Here is a 15574-nt window from a genome sequence, read left to right on the forward strand (position 1 = left end):
ATAACCAAGTAAAAATATAGTCCCATCAATGACTGGAACATAACCAAGTAAAAATATAGTCCCATCAATGACTGGAACATAACCAAGTAAAAATAATGTACAGCTCACAGGAAATTATCCGAGAAACCTCAACGGCTTTCAGAGAAAAACTTCCCAATCCATTTTTATCTCAGTCAGTTTATTGCTCATAAAGAGCCCCCTCGGGAAAATAAACCACATTTAGGTATTTAAGGAATAACATTGCTCTACGAAAGGCCTTCGAGGAAGACTAAGCTGGAAAAGGGACTATTGGTGAATAATAAATTATTGGAGCTATCAAAGACCACAAGCTCATCAGCGGCTGTGTTTTCTATGTATACAATCATCCAGAGACAGGAGGACTGCGGAGTAAAATCCCCACAAGATCTGACATATATAAATAGTGTAGGAACAGATTTATATGTGCAAGATGTAACCAGTCTGAGCAGAACAACCCCCTGTATTCTTTTTTGCAGTGTTTGAGATCTATCTGTATTCTGGAGAGAAGAACAGACTTCGGGCTGCACAGTGCTACACAATGTTCAGACAGCTGTAAAATGCCCACTACTAGCAATGGAGGTCATGAGAGCCTGGCACCACCTGTTCCAGTGCTGCACACTGCACATTTTACCAATGGGCGTATATCTAATAAGTGGGGTATTTTTTATATCTTGCATCCCAATACCAATCCTACTTGATTTGCAACCGGTTTCTGGGCTCTGCTTGACCCTGTCCTGTTCACCACAATTCTGTCTGCTGTCCCAGTATCTTAAGCAGAAATCCACAGCAGGTGATTCAAGGTCTGAAGTGTAAATGTTGGGGCTCTCTGAGCTTGTGAAAGAGCACTTTAAAGTCAATAAACATGTCAAAGTTCTATTTCTGAGATTTTAACTTTAGACTGCAAAACAGGTGTGCACCTGAGTTCCTGTAATGAGCTAACCTGAACCTACCTGCTGTTTCCAAGCTGGGCGGAGTATTTTATTTTCTGAACCTAACCTGCATCCCCAGCAGATTTTGTGTACAGGGATTCCCTTCATATCCTGGTTGATAGATGCATATCCTGGACCCATTTAGAGACCTTAAAGCATTTCACATCCCTAGTGCTTAGTCATAAAGCCTAATGAGTAAGTACTAAAAGTGCAAAATGCATCAAAGTGTATATGATCCCTACATATGCATATAGGATGAGAACTCCTTTGGCCTGATTTAATAAAGCTTTTCAAAGCTGGAGAAGATAGACTATCGTGGGTGAACCTGGATGATCCAGCAAACCTACAATGGATCTGGTCCAGGATTGAACACATTTGCCAAATGATTTTAAGAAATCCATTCCAGGTTTGCTGGATCACTCAAGTTCTCCCATGATTGACTATCTTCTCCTTTTTGGACATTTTTAATAAAATCAGGCTCTTTGTGTCTGCGTGCATTGACAACAATAGGATCTGGCAAGGTTTGAAGTACCATTGGAGGTGTGTGCATAAAAAGTGGAAATAATGGCCAAATATCCCTAGTGGCAGCAAAGGCTATTTTGTGTATATTGCAGGGGATGCAGGATATATTAAATATATATTGCATTAGAAGTATTGTGCCAATGAGAAGGGTCATAATGCCACTTGGAAGCAATTAGGGACCATGTCAACCCAAAAGATTGTTACAATGCCACAGTAAAGTGCCCGGTTTCCAAGCTGAAGTGTTCAGTGGCCAATAGGTGTCACATAGCTCCAAAGAATTACAGCATCTCCACAAAAAAGTGTAACACAATGGGCCTGATTTATTAAAGCTCTCCAAGGCTGGAGAGGATACACTTTCATTAGTGAAGCTGGGTGATCCAGCAAACCTGGAATGGATCTGGTCCAGGATTAAAAACATTTGCTAACAGCAAACAAGGAAATCCATTCCAGCTTGGCTGGATCACCCAGATTCACTAATGAAAGTGTATCCTCTCCAGCCTTGGAGAGCTTTAATAAATCAGGCCCAATGACGGAGAAGAACCACATGCAATATTACAGAGATGTACCATGAGCAAGTGGCACAAAATACGTAACACACTGCCACAAAGAAATGACAAATTGCCAAGATACTTCCCATGATAAGACTGGGAGGAGTACTGTAAGCAGAAATGTGTACACTAGATAGAGGACGTACGAAACTTGTAACTGAGCCAACTATTATGTAAGTAGCTAGATAACTATAAACACCGTATTCACAGCTTATCTTCACATAACGCACATGGCTGCTGGATGCGGGATTTGTTATGGCTGTATATAAAAGGTCCAATAAAGATCACGCAAATGTCTTCAAGCAGATATGAGATTCTTAGAGAAATAATAATAGGAACAGTGTAGTCCTACTCTTCTAAGTAAAGCAAAGACATTGCCCGGAGGACACAGGTAAAGCTTAAGAATGCACAGAAAGGAAAATATTTTCTAGGTAGGTAACAGCTTTGTAGGTAATTGAACCAAACTCTTCATATTCTGCCAGAACTGTGCTCATCTTGAAGGACTCCCTCCCTCCCTCGGACTTCCATTACACATCCAGGGTCACTATGACCCTGATGGAAGCAGCACATTTACTGCAGAACTAACAAGGTTGACACAGCAACCCAGTAACCCGCTAACAGCAGCAACTTGAATACATTTCTTGATCACAAAAAAAAACATTGGTCATATCAGACAGAAAAAGCAAAAAAGCATTATTCTGAATGAATGTTGCCACTTCTAGAGCAGGCTACTTTAAAGTGAACCTGTCACAGATTTATGAATACACAAAGCACATACATATAAAGACCCCCATGGGGCTTTATTAATACCAATTTTTTTAATTATTTAATCTGCAGAGCTTTACACTCTGCATCCAGGTCCCTAATGTATGAGAGCTATGCCATTCCATTCTCTGTCTTACTACTCAATGGGATGCCTCCATGGCTGGTAAAGAGGGACCCCAATGAATAGCAGAAACAGAGGTCGTTGGAGGCTTTGATGTGAATAAACATCCCTATGGCCTTTTTAAATTAACTTGTTATTCTGGATTGTTTAGGTCAGATTTTAGAAATTCTGTATAAAAAGCAGATGATTTTTCTATTAAAATATGGTTTAAAATGACTCTGATAGTATAAGCAAAGTAATATAAGTTTTATTATGTTGATATGTATGTAACATGTAATTTGAGAATGTTTAAATCTTCAGCTTTTATTAAAATATTATCCAGCATTGCCATAAAGTTTCTTTCAAGCAATTCTTGCTATTAGTTGAAAGTCTCCCAATAATGCTGCTGCATCCTGTTAAAGGCGTTTTCAATGAAACTATAAGTGGTCGTTCAATATATATCATGTAGGCACGAAACAATATTTTCAGCATTAGAAAACCCGCCGCCATCGCTTGAGTACATGGAGATATGAAACCACAGCAAAAAGGCTACACAAGATCATCAGCAATTAAAAGTGATAAAGGATGATGAAAACAGTGATAACAAAATGGTAATTGTATACAGTGGTTTAGCAAACTATATGCAATAGAACCCCGGTTATCTGCAACTCAGATAACTGGAAAACTCTGATAACTGGCACCCAACAGCGTAGCATTCAAGAAAGCAGGGCAATCAGCAGCGCTCCGCTGATTGCTCTGCTCTGTGATTGGCTGAGGAAAGAGAAACCCTAATGACGGCTCAAGCGTCATCAAGGTTTCCCCTTTCGCAGCCATTCGGCACTACAGGTGAATAGGGACAAGTCTGGTGCTGAATGGCTGAGAAAAAGAAGCCTCAGTTATCCGGAAACTACACTTACCCGGAATCGGCCATTCCCCAATGGTGCCAGATAACTGAGGTTCTACTGAATTATTCAATATGCGTTGAGGTCTATTGGAAATTATTTTTTCAATGTCTAGCATAGCCGTTAACAAACATCAATGACCTGTTATCATTTTGTAAGTTACTCTAGAAAACTAAGTGTTCTTTGCCTTCGCCGCATAACTTTCTTTTATAGAGTACCAATGTGTCAAGACATTATGAACAGTCTAGCTGTACTGCCTTTTGGCATAAGTGCAGCCATTTTGGTCACAAGGCATTTCTATACTCTAAGCAGCTGTCACCCTCCTACCTTCACAATGAGCTCATAGCGGGGGATTCTCTGGACAGGTTTGATCATGAGGTCTGACAGGGCCTGTTTTTCTTTGTTTTCCCGGGTGCATTGCTGTGAAAGAAAGGACATCATAAATAAGGATAGGATTTAGAAGGTGGAACAGCTAATTATTACAGAAACATCATAAGTAACATTGTATGCCTAGCAGTCTTGTTCCCAGGGAGTGTAAAGTATGAGTATGCATTCTGCTTAAAAGCAATACCATTTATACTGTTAGCCATATTTCACCATCACATTACTTAATAGCTATCTATAGTGGGTTACAAAACCAATAATGATACATTTTTTATGTATGGATTAAAGGACTGGTCCAATCAAAAACAGTTATTTAGTTGCAGTAGAAGTCTTTAAGGATCACCAGTACTCTCTCCAGACATTTTTTTTATCTGCGTGGTGGCCCCAGTATTTTTACTCAGCTTCATAGTAACCACCCAAATACAGCCGGGTTGGTACTGAAAAGTGCCGGGTGATCCACACAGCTAAAAGGGGCTGGGGAGATCATTGCTCACTCACCACCTGGTTTCTAATATCCCTTTGGGATTTCCAGTGGTAAGATATCTTGCAAACGTTTCCATCATTTTTCCTGCCCACATTTGGTTTTCCTACTTCTCCATAATATAACAAATTCAAATCCATCAGAAGCCCCTTGTAACAGCTAAGGAACATGTAAGCACTCCTGTAAATATGAGCTTTGGTTGTTCTGACCCATAATTAAACATGTCAAATTTAAGATAGTTAGATAATAATGAAGACTAAAATCATGACTTTGATCAGGAGCAAAGAAATTTGCTACAATTGACTGCAGAGTTTGCAGTCTCTTTGGGTGGTTAGAATGTTTTGCCTATTTTTTTCTACATCATTGCAATTATAAAAAGTATCAATAGTGCTGCTTCCATGAAAGAAGTACAGACGTTGCTTAAATGGCCCCCTCCCTATCCATCAGCACGTAATTTCCTTTCCTACAGCACCCTGCTACTTGTAATAAGTATAAGAGAGTGAAGTATAGAGGTGTTTTTGTTGTTACCCAAATCAGTTCATTTCATCTCCAAAATCAGCTAAGCCCCTGGTAATCAGGTAAACTTGGAAATTACAAACACGCATATTCAAGGTTAATTTATCCAATGTGTATAAACATGGACCACTGAGCACTTCTTTGTTCCTGCCATTCCACACACATAGCTTGATTATTTCTTCCCTATTAGAATATGAGATCATGTTTCGATTTGTGGGTTCTTTCATGAATTAATTCTCATCATTTGCCGACAATTTCTGCAGTGCCAAATAATCCACAGCAAATTGCAAGACTGCAGCAAAAGCTTGAAATAAATGAGGCAGGGGAGCCAAAAATCTTATTGCCAACGACACGACTGGGCTTAAAAAACTATCCAGAGTAAAGATGTAGCATGATAAACAGACCACACAATGGTAATTGGTAAAATCATTCCTTTATTGATGATAATCTTAAATAAAATGCCCATCGGTCAGGGTTGTACAAGATCAAGCCAAGAGTGTCCAACGTAAAAAACAATATTGCATCATTTTGTACAACACACAACCAATCACTGGCCATTTGCTGCCAATCTGCACTTGTTGTCATAACTTTCACACCTCTTATTGTGTAAAGCAGAAAATATTGGTATATCTGAAATTTTGATTTCAATGAGGGATTAAATTCAGGCAAAATGTATAAAAGTCATGAGGCAAACAAGGGCATGCAGCTAGAAATGGCCTACTGAAAAACATTAGAAATGGTTCCCTGTTAACTAAATCAATATACAGTGAGTGACGTATTGTTAACCTAAAGAAAGTCATCAGATGAAAGTTGATAGTAAAGTTGCCAAGCCCGAGAATTTTTAGTATATTAAAAAAAGGAGGAAGGGAAAAGACAGGCTTTTTTGGTAAGGTTCATTTAAAACATATATATTTTATTGCAGGAACATCGAAACGCGTCGGGTTGGAGACAAACATTGCAAATGTTACAATGACCCCGTGTGTTATCTTTACCACGGGTTCAGCAGGTACTAAACAAGTGTAGGACTATGTTTAGCCAGGGTATTAGAATAGTAGATCTATGTTAAGCTCAGGGAAATGTTCCTGAATGAATGAATGAACCTTAAAAAATAAGCCTGTCTTTTTCCTTCCTGCATTATTTGATATACTAAATCAATTTACACATCTTTTTACCCCAATTAAGCTCTCACACCAATTCCCCCCAACCCACAGGTTATGATTTAAGGAAAGCATTATTTGTTAGAAGGTACAAGCTTGTCTCACAAACTGGTGACCCAGAATATGTACAGAAGGTACATTGACTGCATTGTACAAGAAGGTCAATGGATCATTAGGTAACAAAGCACAGGTTGCATTCTACTAATATAATATGGTGTCGTGGCTATGAAAATAGTGTGACAGGTCTCCCCTGGTATTAAAAGATTCATCAAAAGTTAGGCATACCTCTAGGAACTTTATGAAGGCCGGCCTGGCTTCCTTGGCCACTCTAACAGCATCTTTGGCATTGAGGAAGTTATCAATGTAAGCGGAGTAGATACTGACCAAGATTTCCTTGGAAAACTGCAAAGAAAAAAATTAGTTTAAAAGTGCCCAAACAGCTTTCAAATGTTTCATTTGAAAAAATTTCAAAAATTAATTTATTTTTATGTTTTGCCCTAATTTCTACAAAACCCACAATTACAGAGACTTCAGCAACATCATTCTTCTAACAATGCAATGTGAATGGTAGAGTGATCTGTCTGTCGCTTATGGAAAAACTGTTGTCAGTGGGATTGTACAAAAAAGAGATCTTCATAACGAAAGTAATAACATGAATGAGGTGCTAATTCTAATTTCCCCACTATATCACAAACAAAAAAAAGTTTTTGGCAGGAGTTTGACTACATATAGGTGAGCTTCAAAGCATACACTGATCGAGCAGGTGATGAGAAGTTTTGGAAATATAGGCTTTACTATCAAAAAGAAACAAATTGTACAGTTTAGAAGGCTGCTTTAATGAACATGGACACAGATAAGTAGGATTTGTGTGAGGTACAGAGCCAAATTTGACACAAATACAACACATTTCAGGAGGAAGAAACCCCTCTTCTTCAGGGCTGTGCCAGTAAAAAGGTTCCCAACTCTGATATAAAAACTTTAATGGGAGTTGCTGCCCATTAACAATCTAATGTCTTTATACTTAAATATATACACTTACATAAGCATACACATTCCATGCAAAAAAAAGTTACTGTTCAGAACCAGATCAGCAACACTGCAAAGCATGGCAAAGCTAATAAACAAAAGTGAACCACTTCCACCACTGTGACACCAGGAGAAGTTCAATTCCCAGAGATGGAAACCTTTTGAAGGAGCTCGGCCTTATAAATGACACCTGTCATATAAGATATACGAGGGGCACCAATGCAGTCTGCAGAAAATTATGATTTTTAACAAATATATAACTACTTGGGGGTCTGGCTTTGGTTATTACAACAACAATGATATTTGTGAGTGCTGGGTCATAATAAAGATTTATTATTTATGATTTCTTCGCATATAAAAGGAATGTGAGAGATGTTGTGAAGGAGGAAAGGAAGGGGGGGTATGCTGTGTAATAACTTGGTGCAGTCTTATGAGAGAAATTCCAACCATCTTCTAATGTCTAAGGTTAGATTTGCAGATGCCACAGTTACAGCTCATGACCTTTTGTACTGGGCTTTTGGAATTTAAAGAGAACCTGTCGTTTGGCTATTAAAGGAAAGTCCATCTCCCTAACAAAGTACAATACTCACTGACCGACCCCCCATCATATTGAAGTCTTTTGCACCTATTTGCATACATAACAGAAAGGGGGTAAATGGCAGGAAACATCAATGTGTCTTAATAAAGGGAGACATGGAATCCTTGACTATAAAGACTTCCACTAGGGTGCTTTTGCACCGTTGCTGCAAATACCTATGGTCAAGAGAATGTTGATTCATTTCTGTATATACAGTCATCCTTTGAACACCTCTCACAAAAATCCAAAGCTGAGTTCCAGCCAATCTGTATGCATTTGTGATCCCTCCCCACCGCCCAGAATACTTTACTTTAAATTAAATGGCATAATTGAGAAATTGTATCTCAATTTTCTGGCCCAGTGCAGCATTTAATCAACTCTTTTATGTGAAGTTGTTGCAACACGGGAAGATCAGAGGCCGACCTTTCACTGCTATTGCTTTTTATTTCATGCTGGATTTTGGAAGGTGCTATTTTTAGAGTGGATGACGCAGGGATACCGAGGCAGCTTAAACTTTAATGTAATTCTCTGTGCGGGGTGGACAAAATAATGAAAACATACAAAGAAAAAGGAGTTTAATGTAAAACTGGGAAAACAGAAATTTTTGTACATATGTACAGCATAAACACCCAAGTAAGTAAATGGCAGTCAATGTTAGGGGTTAGATTAGGGCTGGGGTTGAGTAAGGGTTTATGGGGTAATTTGTAAGTTAACATTGCATGGTGTTCTGACAATACTTGGGTGCTCTACTTAACTTTTCAACAGACCCCAGCACAGTCACATGGGGGGGGGGGGGGGTGTAGGTTTCTTAGCCATGTGTAGGCTTCAACTATATCAATTTGGGGGGCTTACAAAGAGCTACCCACAAAGATTGGTCACTGAGGCACCCAAAACCAGGCTGGGGTCAAGTTAGGGTTTAAGGGGTTAAGTCATGAATTAACACAAAGTCTGTGTTTTGTGGATGCTCCTTTTCCATGGCTTATTGTATTGTAGGATCCAACTATATTAAAATTGGTGGCTTACACAAGGTTATCCAGATGAGTGGTGGCTGACCACTGAGGCACCTCAAAACCATTTTGATGTGGAAAGATGGGGATCCTTTGTTCAGTCTAATGCTCCAGTTATTTATACAAAGACATCTCTCCCCTCCTCCAACTGTATCAAGTTGCTGCCAACCCCAAATACAAATATATATAACAAAAAAAGGACAAAGAGAGCTGGGGTTTTAAATGGCAAAAATGAAATTGTATTAATGGTGAATTCAATAAGCATTCACATTCGCAGGTTTCAATGTAATATAATTTAAGTGCAATAGATTAGTCACTCCTATTCACACTTCATGGGAAGTGTTTTCTTGACAGTAATTCCTAACAAAATATTATAGCAGAAAATATAGTCTTCCCTTCCAACGCGTTTCGCCTATTGGCTTCTTCAAGGGGCTTCTAACAATGTGAGACTGTGAGCAAACTAATATAAAGATTACACTATTACAAAGACAAAAACAAAAGTTACAAGTGAGTTAATTGAGCTGCGATATTTTGAAAATACAAAATAAAATGATCAATGCCATTAAGGCTGTCTCTCAAATATAAAATAAATAAAATCTGGTTTAATGAGAGCAGTAGGCAGTCACTGAATGTCCTGAGCCCACTTCAAGCCTGGCTACCTTTTAATATCTTAGAACATAAAATATAAACCTGTCGCTCTGAAGATCTTCAGAGACTCCATATAAATGTTTAACCTGCAGGAGTGTTAAATAAATCAAAGGTGTTTCATTATCCATTCCGAAGGCATGTTCTGCAGAATAACATATCAAAGCAGTAATTAAATAGAGAAAATGTTCTTCATGAGGCTGCCTGGTGGATCCAGGCTTCTAAACCTTAGAACAAAAATGTAATATATCACGTCTATCCAGTCCATAGATGTGGTGGCTACATTCGTTTTCTTTACCCTTCTTAACCTTTACCTTATGCTTTTGCTAGTATTACATTACCTACTCTCGGGTGATAATGCTAACTCATTGTATATAATCTATAAAGGAGCATCATTGTCATACTAGACAACTAACTTTTGATTTGTTATACTGTTATATTGATACTGTTCTGAAGCACAGCAGAAAAGAGCTAACAACACTTCCTGAGATTTCAGCACAGTGGATGCAGTGTTGTCAATGGAGGAGAGAAAGTTAGAAGCCTAATGAATTTATATTTTTATACCTTTAAACTATAATGGATGAAACATGGGGAAAAGGAATGTATTACAGAGATGTATGGAATTTGTTTTTACCTATTATGCTGAAACATGAACATTAACATAACTCTTTATGAGGACTGCCAATACTGACCTCTGTTTGAAAATGATAGTTCTTGCTTACTCTGGCCCCCAAAAGGAATTTTTTGACCGTCAAAGGAATTCTAAATATGAATTGCAGCTGACCCACCTCTGCACTGAAATAGGGCCACTACTACAATTCCCAGCATCACTCACATCTATAGACCAGCACCCTCTCTGTCTATGACTGGCCCTGCGTTGGACTGTTTTATAGACGCAAGTAATGCCGGTAATTGCAGTAGCGGCATTACACGCATCTATAGACCGGCAGTCTCTCTGCCTATTAGTGGCCCCGCATTGGACTGTAGGAATTGTAGAAGCAGTGCTATTTCTCTATTATAGGCTTGTTCCATATTAAATGTGAAGCAAAACCTCTTTGTTTCCATATGAAAAAGTTTTATATCTAATAGAAGGAAAAATGCCCTAAATTTTTTTAATAAAGTTCAAGGTTGGCCCGCGACTTTGTCAAAGTTTTAAATTTTTGCCCTCTGTGTATTTGAGTTTGATGCCCCTGATCCAGAGGGAGATTTACCCCCTTATTTGTCCGGGTGCTAAAGAATGCAAAAAAATCTGACTTAATATCCTCACTTTATTCAAAACTAAAAAAAAATAAGTAATAGATTTCACTGAAGATGTCATGAACTTTTACAGCTCTTGGGTCATTAAATTTGAATACAGATTTGAAGAATATGCAAAATCTGAGACTCTGGGTCTGATTTATTAAAGCTTTCCAAGACTGGAAAAGATACACTTTCATCAGTGAAGCTGGGTGATCCAGCAAACCTGTAAAAGAGCACAGCGGGGTGCCACTCATTCCTTCTCCCCTCCATATAGAACAGAATAGGTGCGGTGTGTACTGTCAGTGGAAATACTCATGAAAGATCATGTCCAGTGACAAAAAAGTGTGTACATAGCCTTATTATCCATACAGCCCCCCAATGTTGATGGGTATTAATGAACTGTGGGGGTAAATGCAAAAAAAAATGGATTTAGGTGTGTAATTTTTGATTTTTGGCTTGCCATTTCTCCTATTATTAGTCACTGATTTGTTTAACTGTCTGGAACTTTGACTCTGTTTAGATTTGTCTCTGCCTGACCTGGCTACCATCCAGCTATCTATTCTACATGGACTTGACTTAACTCTTGTAAAGTGTCCTGCTTATTATTCCCTTGATTAAAAGTAGGTTCATGGAAGCTCATGAGAGACATCAAGAAGTCATGTCAATACTGTGTGACTGTGTGACTTTGCCCATTCAACTCTATCTACAATATAACTGAATATCATGTTTTAGGTGACCAAACCCTCTTATTTAGATGCTCATGAAGAGCTGGTCACAGATTGGTCAGCGTTGCATCAAACTTCGCTTCAGTTACTTACAGATTGTACCAGGATGTCACCCACGGTTTGGATGTCGGGCCAGTTTTGCACCACGTGATTGACCTGCTCCAGAAACTGTTCATGATGTTCCAGCAATTCTGGAATCTGATCGAAGATCTCATCCACCAGTGAGGGATCACACAGGAAGGAATTCTCTGGTTGTTTCAGAGGCTTCATGTATCCCTGTAAAATGAAAAAAATCATATTTACTAAATGGGCATTATTGTATTTATATATTAATCTAATTCCACACCTTGGGAGCTTACAGCATTGTTCTCTGCAACATTAGCATTACAATTTCATGATTATTATTATAAGTTATGCAAATTTGTTGAACTCTGAATGTATTGTTTTGTTTTCATGTAACTGTAAATTGTTTGCGTTAACATAATTTTTTTGGTTTAGTAAAAGCACAAAAATATAATCTGATCCTTGGACTTTATGCAGGAATCTAACTAATGCTGGAAAATTGAGACTCTTGTTCTGGTGTCAATGCTATGGTGAGAATGGTCACCACGAGAAGCTAAAGGAATAAATTTGCCTATTGGGAATAGAAGACAGCAATGAAAACCCAGCAAAGATCCAAGCCTGATTTTTATACTTTTAAATGTGAAAATGCTAAGATAATTACACCCCAACATATATATACTGCCCAATGAAATAGCGCTGCATTATACAGCCCCACACAGATACATATATTCTTTGCTTTGGCATGCACTGGGCAGTCTGGCAGCTCATTCAGTTTGCTGCCTAACACATGATACTTTGATGAACAAAAAAAAATATGTATAAATTGCAGCACTGGGTTATGGTATAATGGGCTCCTATGGTGTTTCCATCACATTACAAAGCATAGCTGCGTGTATCTACTGCAAGTGTGTATCTGTGTTTTCTACTTTAAGTTTTAACGTATGCCATGGGTAATCCTTCTTTATGTTAATTCCAATTATTTCTTGCAGATAAGTTACAAATTCAAACTATTCTGACCTAAGAAATATGGGGAAAAGCAAGAACTGATGACAAAGTATCACATTTTGTTTCTGTTTTTTTTATATCAAGCAATAAAATTGATTTCTGATTCCAGAACAATGTCCACAAGAGGATATAATGATCTACAGTATGAATTCAGTCTTCAGGATAATGCAGATATAGAACACTGGGGACATGTACTAACAACCAAGAAACCAAGCAACTAAACCTAGAATGTGACCCTTAGACACCTTTGATGGCATACAGTAAACAACTGATGGGTTTAGAAGGGGCATGGATCTAATTAGATGTACACATTGAGGCCTGGTATATCGGGACACCACTACAGCCTTGCAGGTGTTCTCCACAACATGACTGCTTCAAGCGCTTTAAAAACAAAAAGGTTCATTGGTGACTTTCACCTTATAGTCTTCAGACCGAGCCCTGCTGTGATTTGTAATTAAGTGCTTTGCAGTCATAATGCTTATCAATTAGATAAAGAGTGTGCCTGAAAATCAATTTGCATGTCTCTGGAAGTGGAGCGGTTAAGACGGAGAGGATGTTCGGGCAAGATGCCAGAATCTGGGTCTCAGGAAGTCGATACGCCAGACTCGACATAGAGGTTTCTGAGTGCGGCAAAGCATTACAAATCAACATGACCTAGAAAATGACAGGTATGCCAATCAGATCAACTAGCTCCATTTTAATAATATTAATAAACAGGATTTATATAGCGGTAACATATTACACAGTGCTGTACATTAAATAGGGGTTGGAAAGAAACAGACAGTGACTCAGGAGGAGGAGACGACCCTGTTCAGAAGAGCTTACATTTTAAGCTACTGGTATATACATTTTTAATATTGTTTGGCAAATGACACACTTCTGCATCCAACCTCCAACACTTGTGATTGCCCGACGGAGGAAACAGGTCAGATGCCTGGCATAACCAGAAGAGATAGTTACATGTTTGTAGGGCAACAAGGAGCTGCAAGGAAGCACAGTTGAATATAAATGGGTCTGGGGATTGCCCTTGGCAGACTTTACCACTTAACCCTACATGACCCTTTTGGGCTTGCTACTTCTAAGCCACAACTAATACTATTATTAATATTATTATTAATATTATTATTATTATTATTATTAATAAACAAGATTTATATAGTGTCAACATATTACGCAGCGCTGTACATTAGAATAGGGGTTGCAAATAACAAACAAATACGCTATTGATTCCAAGATTTTTCTTGTAGCTGTAAAAATGTTTTAATTTCATTTGAAACTTTATCCTTCAATTAAAAAATGCCAATTTGGTGTTCTGATCCACTTCCTTAATACATTCTAAATCGAAGACCCAGAATGATTGTGCAGCTCAGCTGTTCAGGTTGCGGCACGACCTGGCGCACATGCTTGTTTCCGGTTAGGGATCGCCACTATTAAAACTAATAAAAGATTGGTGTTACATTCTGGCATTTTAAATTCTTTAGGAGGAGTTTAGCAACGACAGCTTACATCTTCTCTGAGTGGCAGATCCGCTTTAAGTGCTGATGCCATGGAGGTTGATCTAGACCCAAAAAGGTGCATGGGTTAGCAGAGGGACTGAGCAAAACCACCCACAATCCTGCTTCTCAGCCCTGTAAATGTAAGGTGTCCCTGTTTCAATCACATATTAAGGGCTAGAAAGTGTTGCCATCATTTGCTATTTAGGGGCAGGAAAGATGTTTGGAACTGTAGGTGGGTGGCAGCCCCTGTGACCCAACTCTTTAGTAACTACCCAAAAACAGCCAGGTGGTGCACCAAGCAAAAAGGGGCCGAGGAGAACAATGTAAAAGTATTATCATCAAATCTTTAACAATAATATTTTCTTAGCATGGGTGTCAGTTTCTTTTTGGTGGGCAGTTGGAGGAGTGTGGTTATGCTTTAAATATCAGTTTTTACACATAGTAGAGGATCTCTTGTAAAATGACGAACTAAATTCTAATATATACAACTTCTAATATTTTATTTAAAAATACTTTATTGTATTGTATGTTTTGTGCCTCTCACTAACAGTGGCAGGCTGTACCATCTGGCATCTTCCCACTTGGCATCCTCCTGACCATGCACACTGATGAAGGCAGCCTAGCCTGTTCTGTGTGTTCTTGATCTTTCTTCTGAATTCATTTTCTGGCTGGGTGTACAAATATATACAGTGAGGGAAAGAAGTATGTGATCCCCTGCTGATTTTGTACGTTTGCCCTCTGACAAGCTCTGACTTTTGAGCACTGGGTTGTTGAGGGTTCTTTTGTTGTTATTCTGTCCCTCACACCTACAATAAACCTACCATTACAATTATAGACTGGTCATTTCTTTGTCAGAGGGCAAACGTACAAAATCAGCAGGGTATCAAACACTTCTTCCCCTCACTGTACAGGGGTGGTATGACAATACCCCTTGATCTCTAAACCCTTCATGGCTGCAATATTTGTCAGCAAGTTTTTTTTTGGTGCTGCTTGAGCACGAATAGTATGAAAAGCCATCAGTCTACGTCATTGATTTGCTCCCCTGCAATATTATTAATAATAATAATAATAATAATAATAATAATAAACAGGATTTATATAGTGCCAACATATTACACAGCTCTGTACATTAAATAGGGGTTGCAAATGACTGACAGACAGTGACACAGGAGGAGGAGAGGACCCTGCCCAGAGGAGCTTACAATCTAAGAGGTGGGGAAGCAGCAATCTAAAACGCAGGCCAAAATCATTTTTCAACAATCCCAAGCTCTAACCAAAGCTTGTTTTTACCACAGTCACATCACAAACAGCTATCACGTTTGAAGGGGTGGTTGTTACAATAGATTTCTAGAGACTGACAGGTTACTGGGGATCGCTAAAACCTTCTGCCAAGTTAATAGTAACCACACGTTCCAAAGACTTGCTAGGAACTGCTGCCAAGTTACAAGAGACCAATGCCATATCTCAAG

General features: G+C 38.6%; 1 protein-coding gene across 1 annotated transcript in view; it reads right to left on the minus strand.

Annotated features, from left to right (window-relative positions):
- ARHGEF17 (Rho guanine nucleotide exchange factor 17) overlaps positions 1 to 15574 on the minus strand; it is a 143435-nt gene that overhangs the window by 27830 nt on the left and 100031 nt on the right. Inside the window, exons 4-6 of the mRNA XM_072398630.1 lie at positions 11635 to 11817; positions 6608 to 6724; positions 4112 to 4204 (exon numbers count right to left, since the gene is read on the minus strand). Coding sequence (XP_072254731.1) covers positions 4112 to 4204; positions 6608 to 6724; positions 11635 to 11817 — 393 coding nt within the window. The remainder of the gene's footprint in view (positions 1 to 4111; positions 4205 to 6607; positions 6725 to 11634; positions 11818 to 15574) is intronic.

The sequence above is a fragment of the Pyxicephalus adspersus genome, chromosome 1, assembly GCF_032062135.1.
Source record: "Pyxicephalus adspersus chromosome 1, UCB_Pads_2.0, whole genome shotgun sequence".
NCBI classification, from domain to species: Eukaryota; Metazoa; Chordata; class Amphibia; order Anura; family Pyxicephalidae; genus Pyxicephalus; species Pyxicephalus adspersus.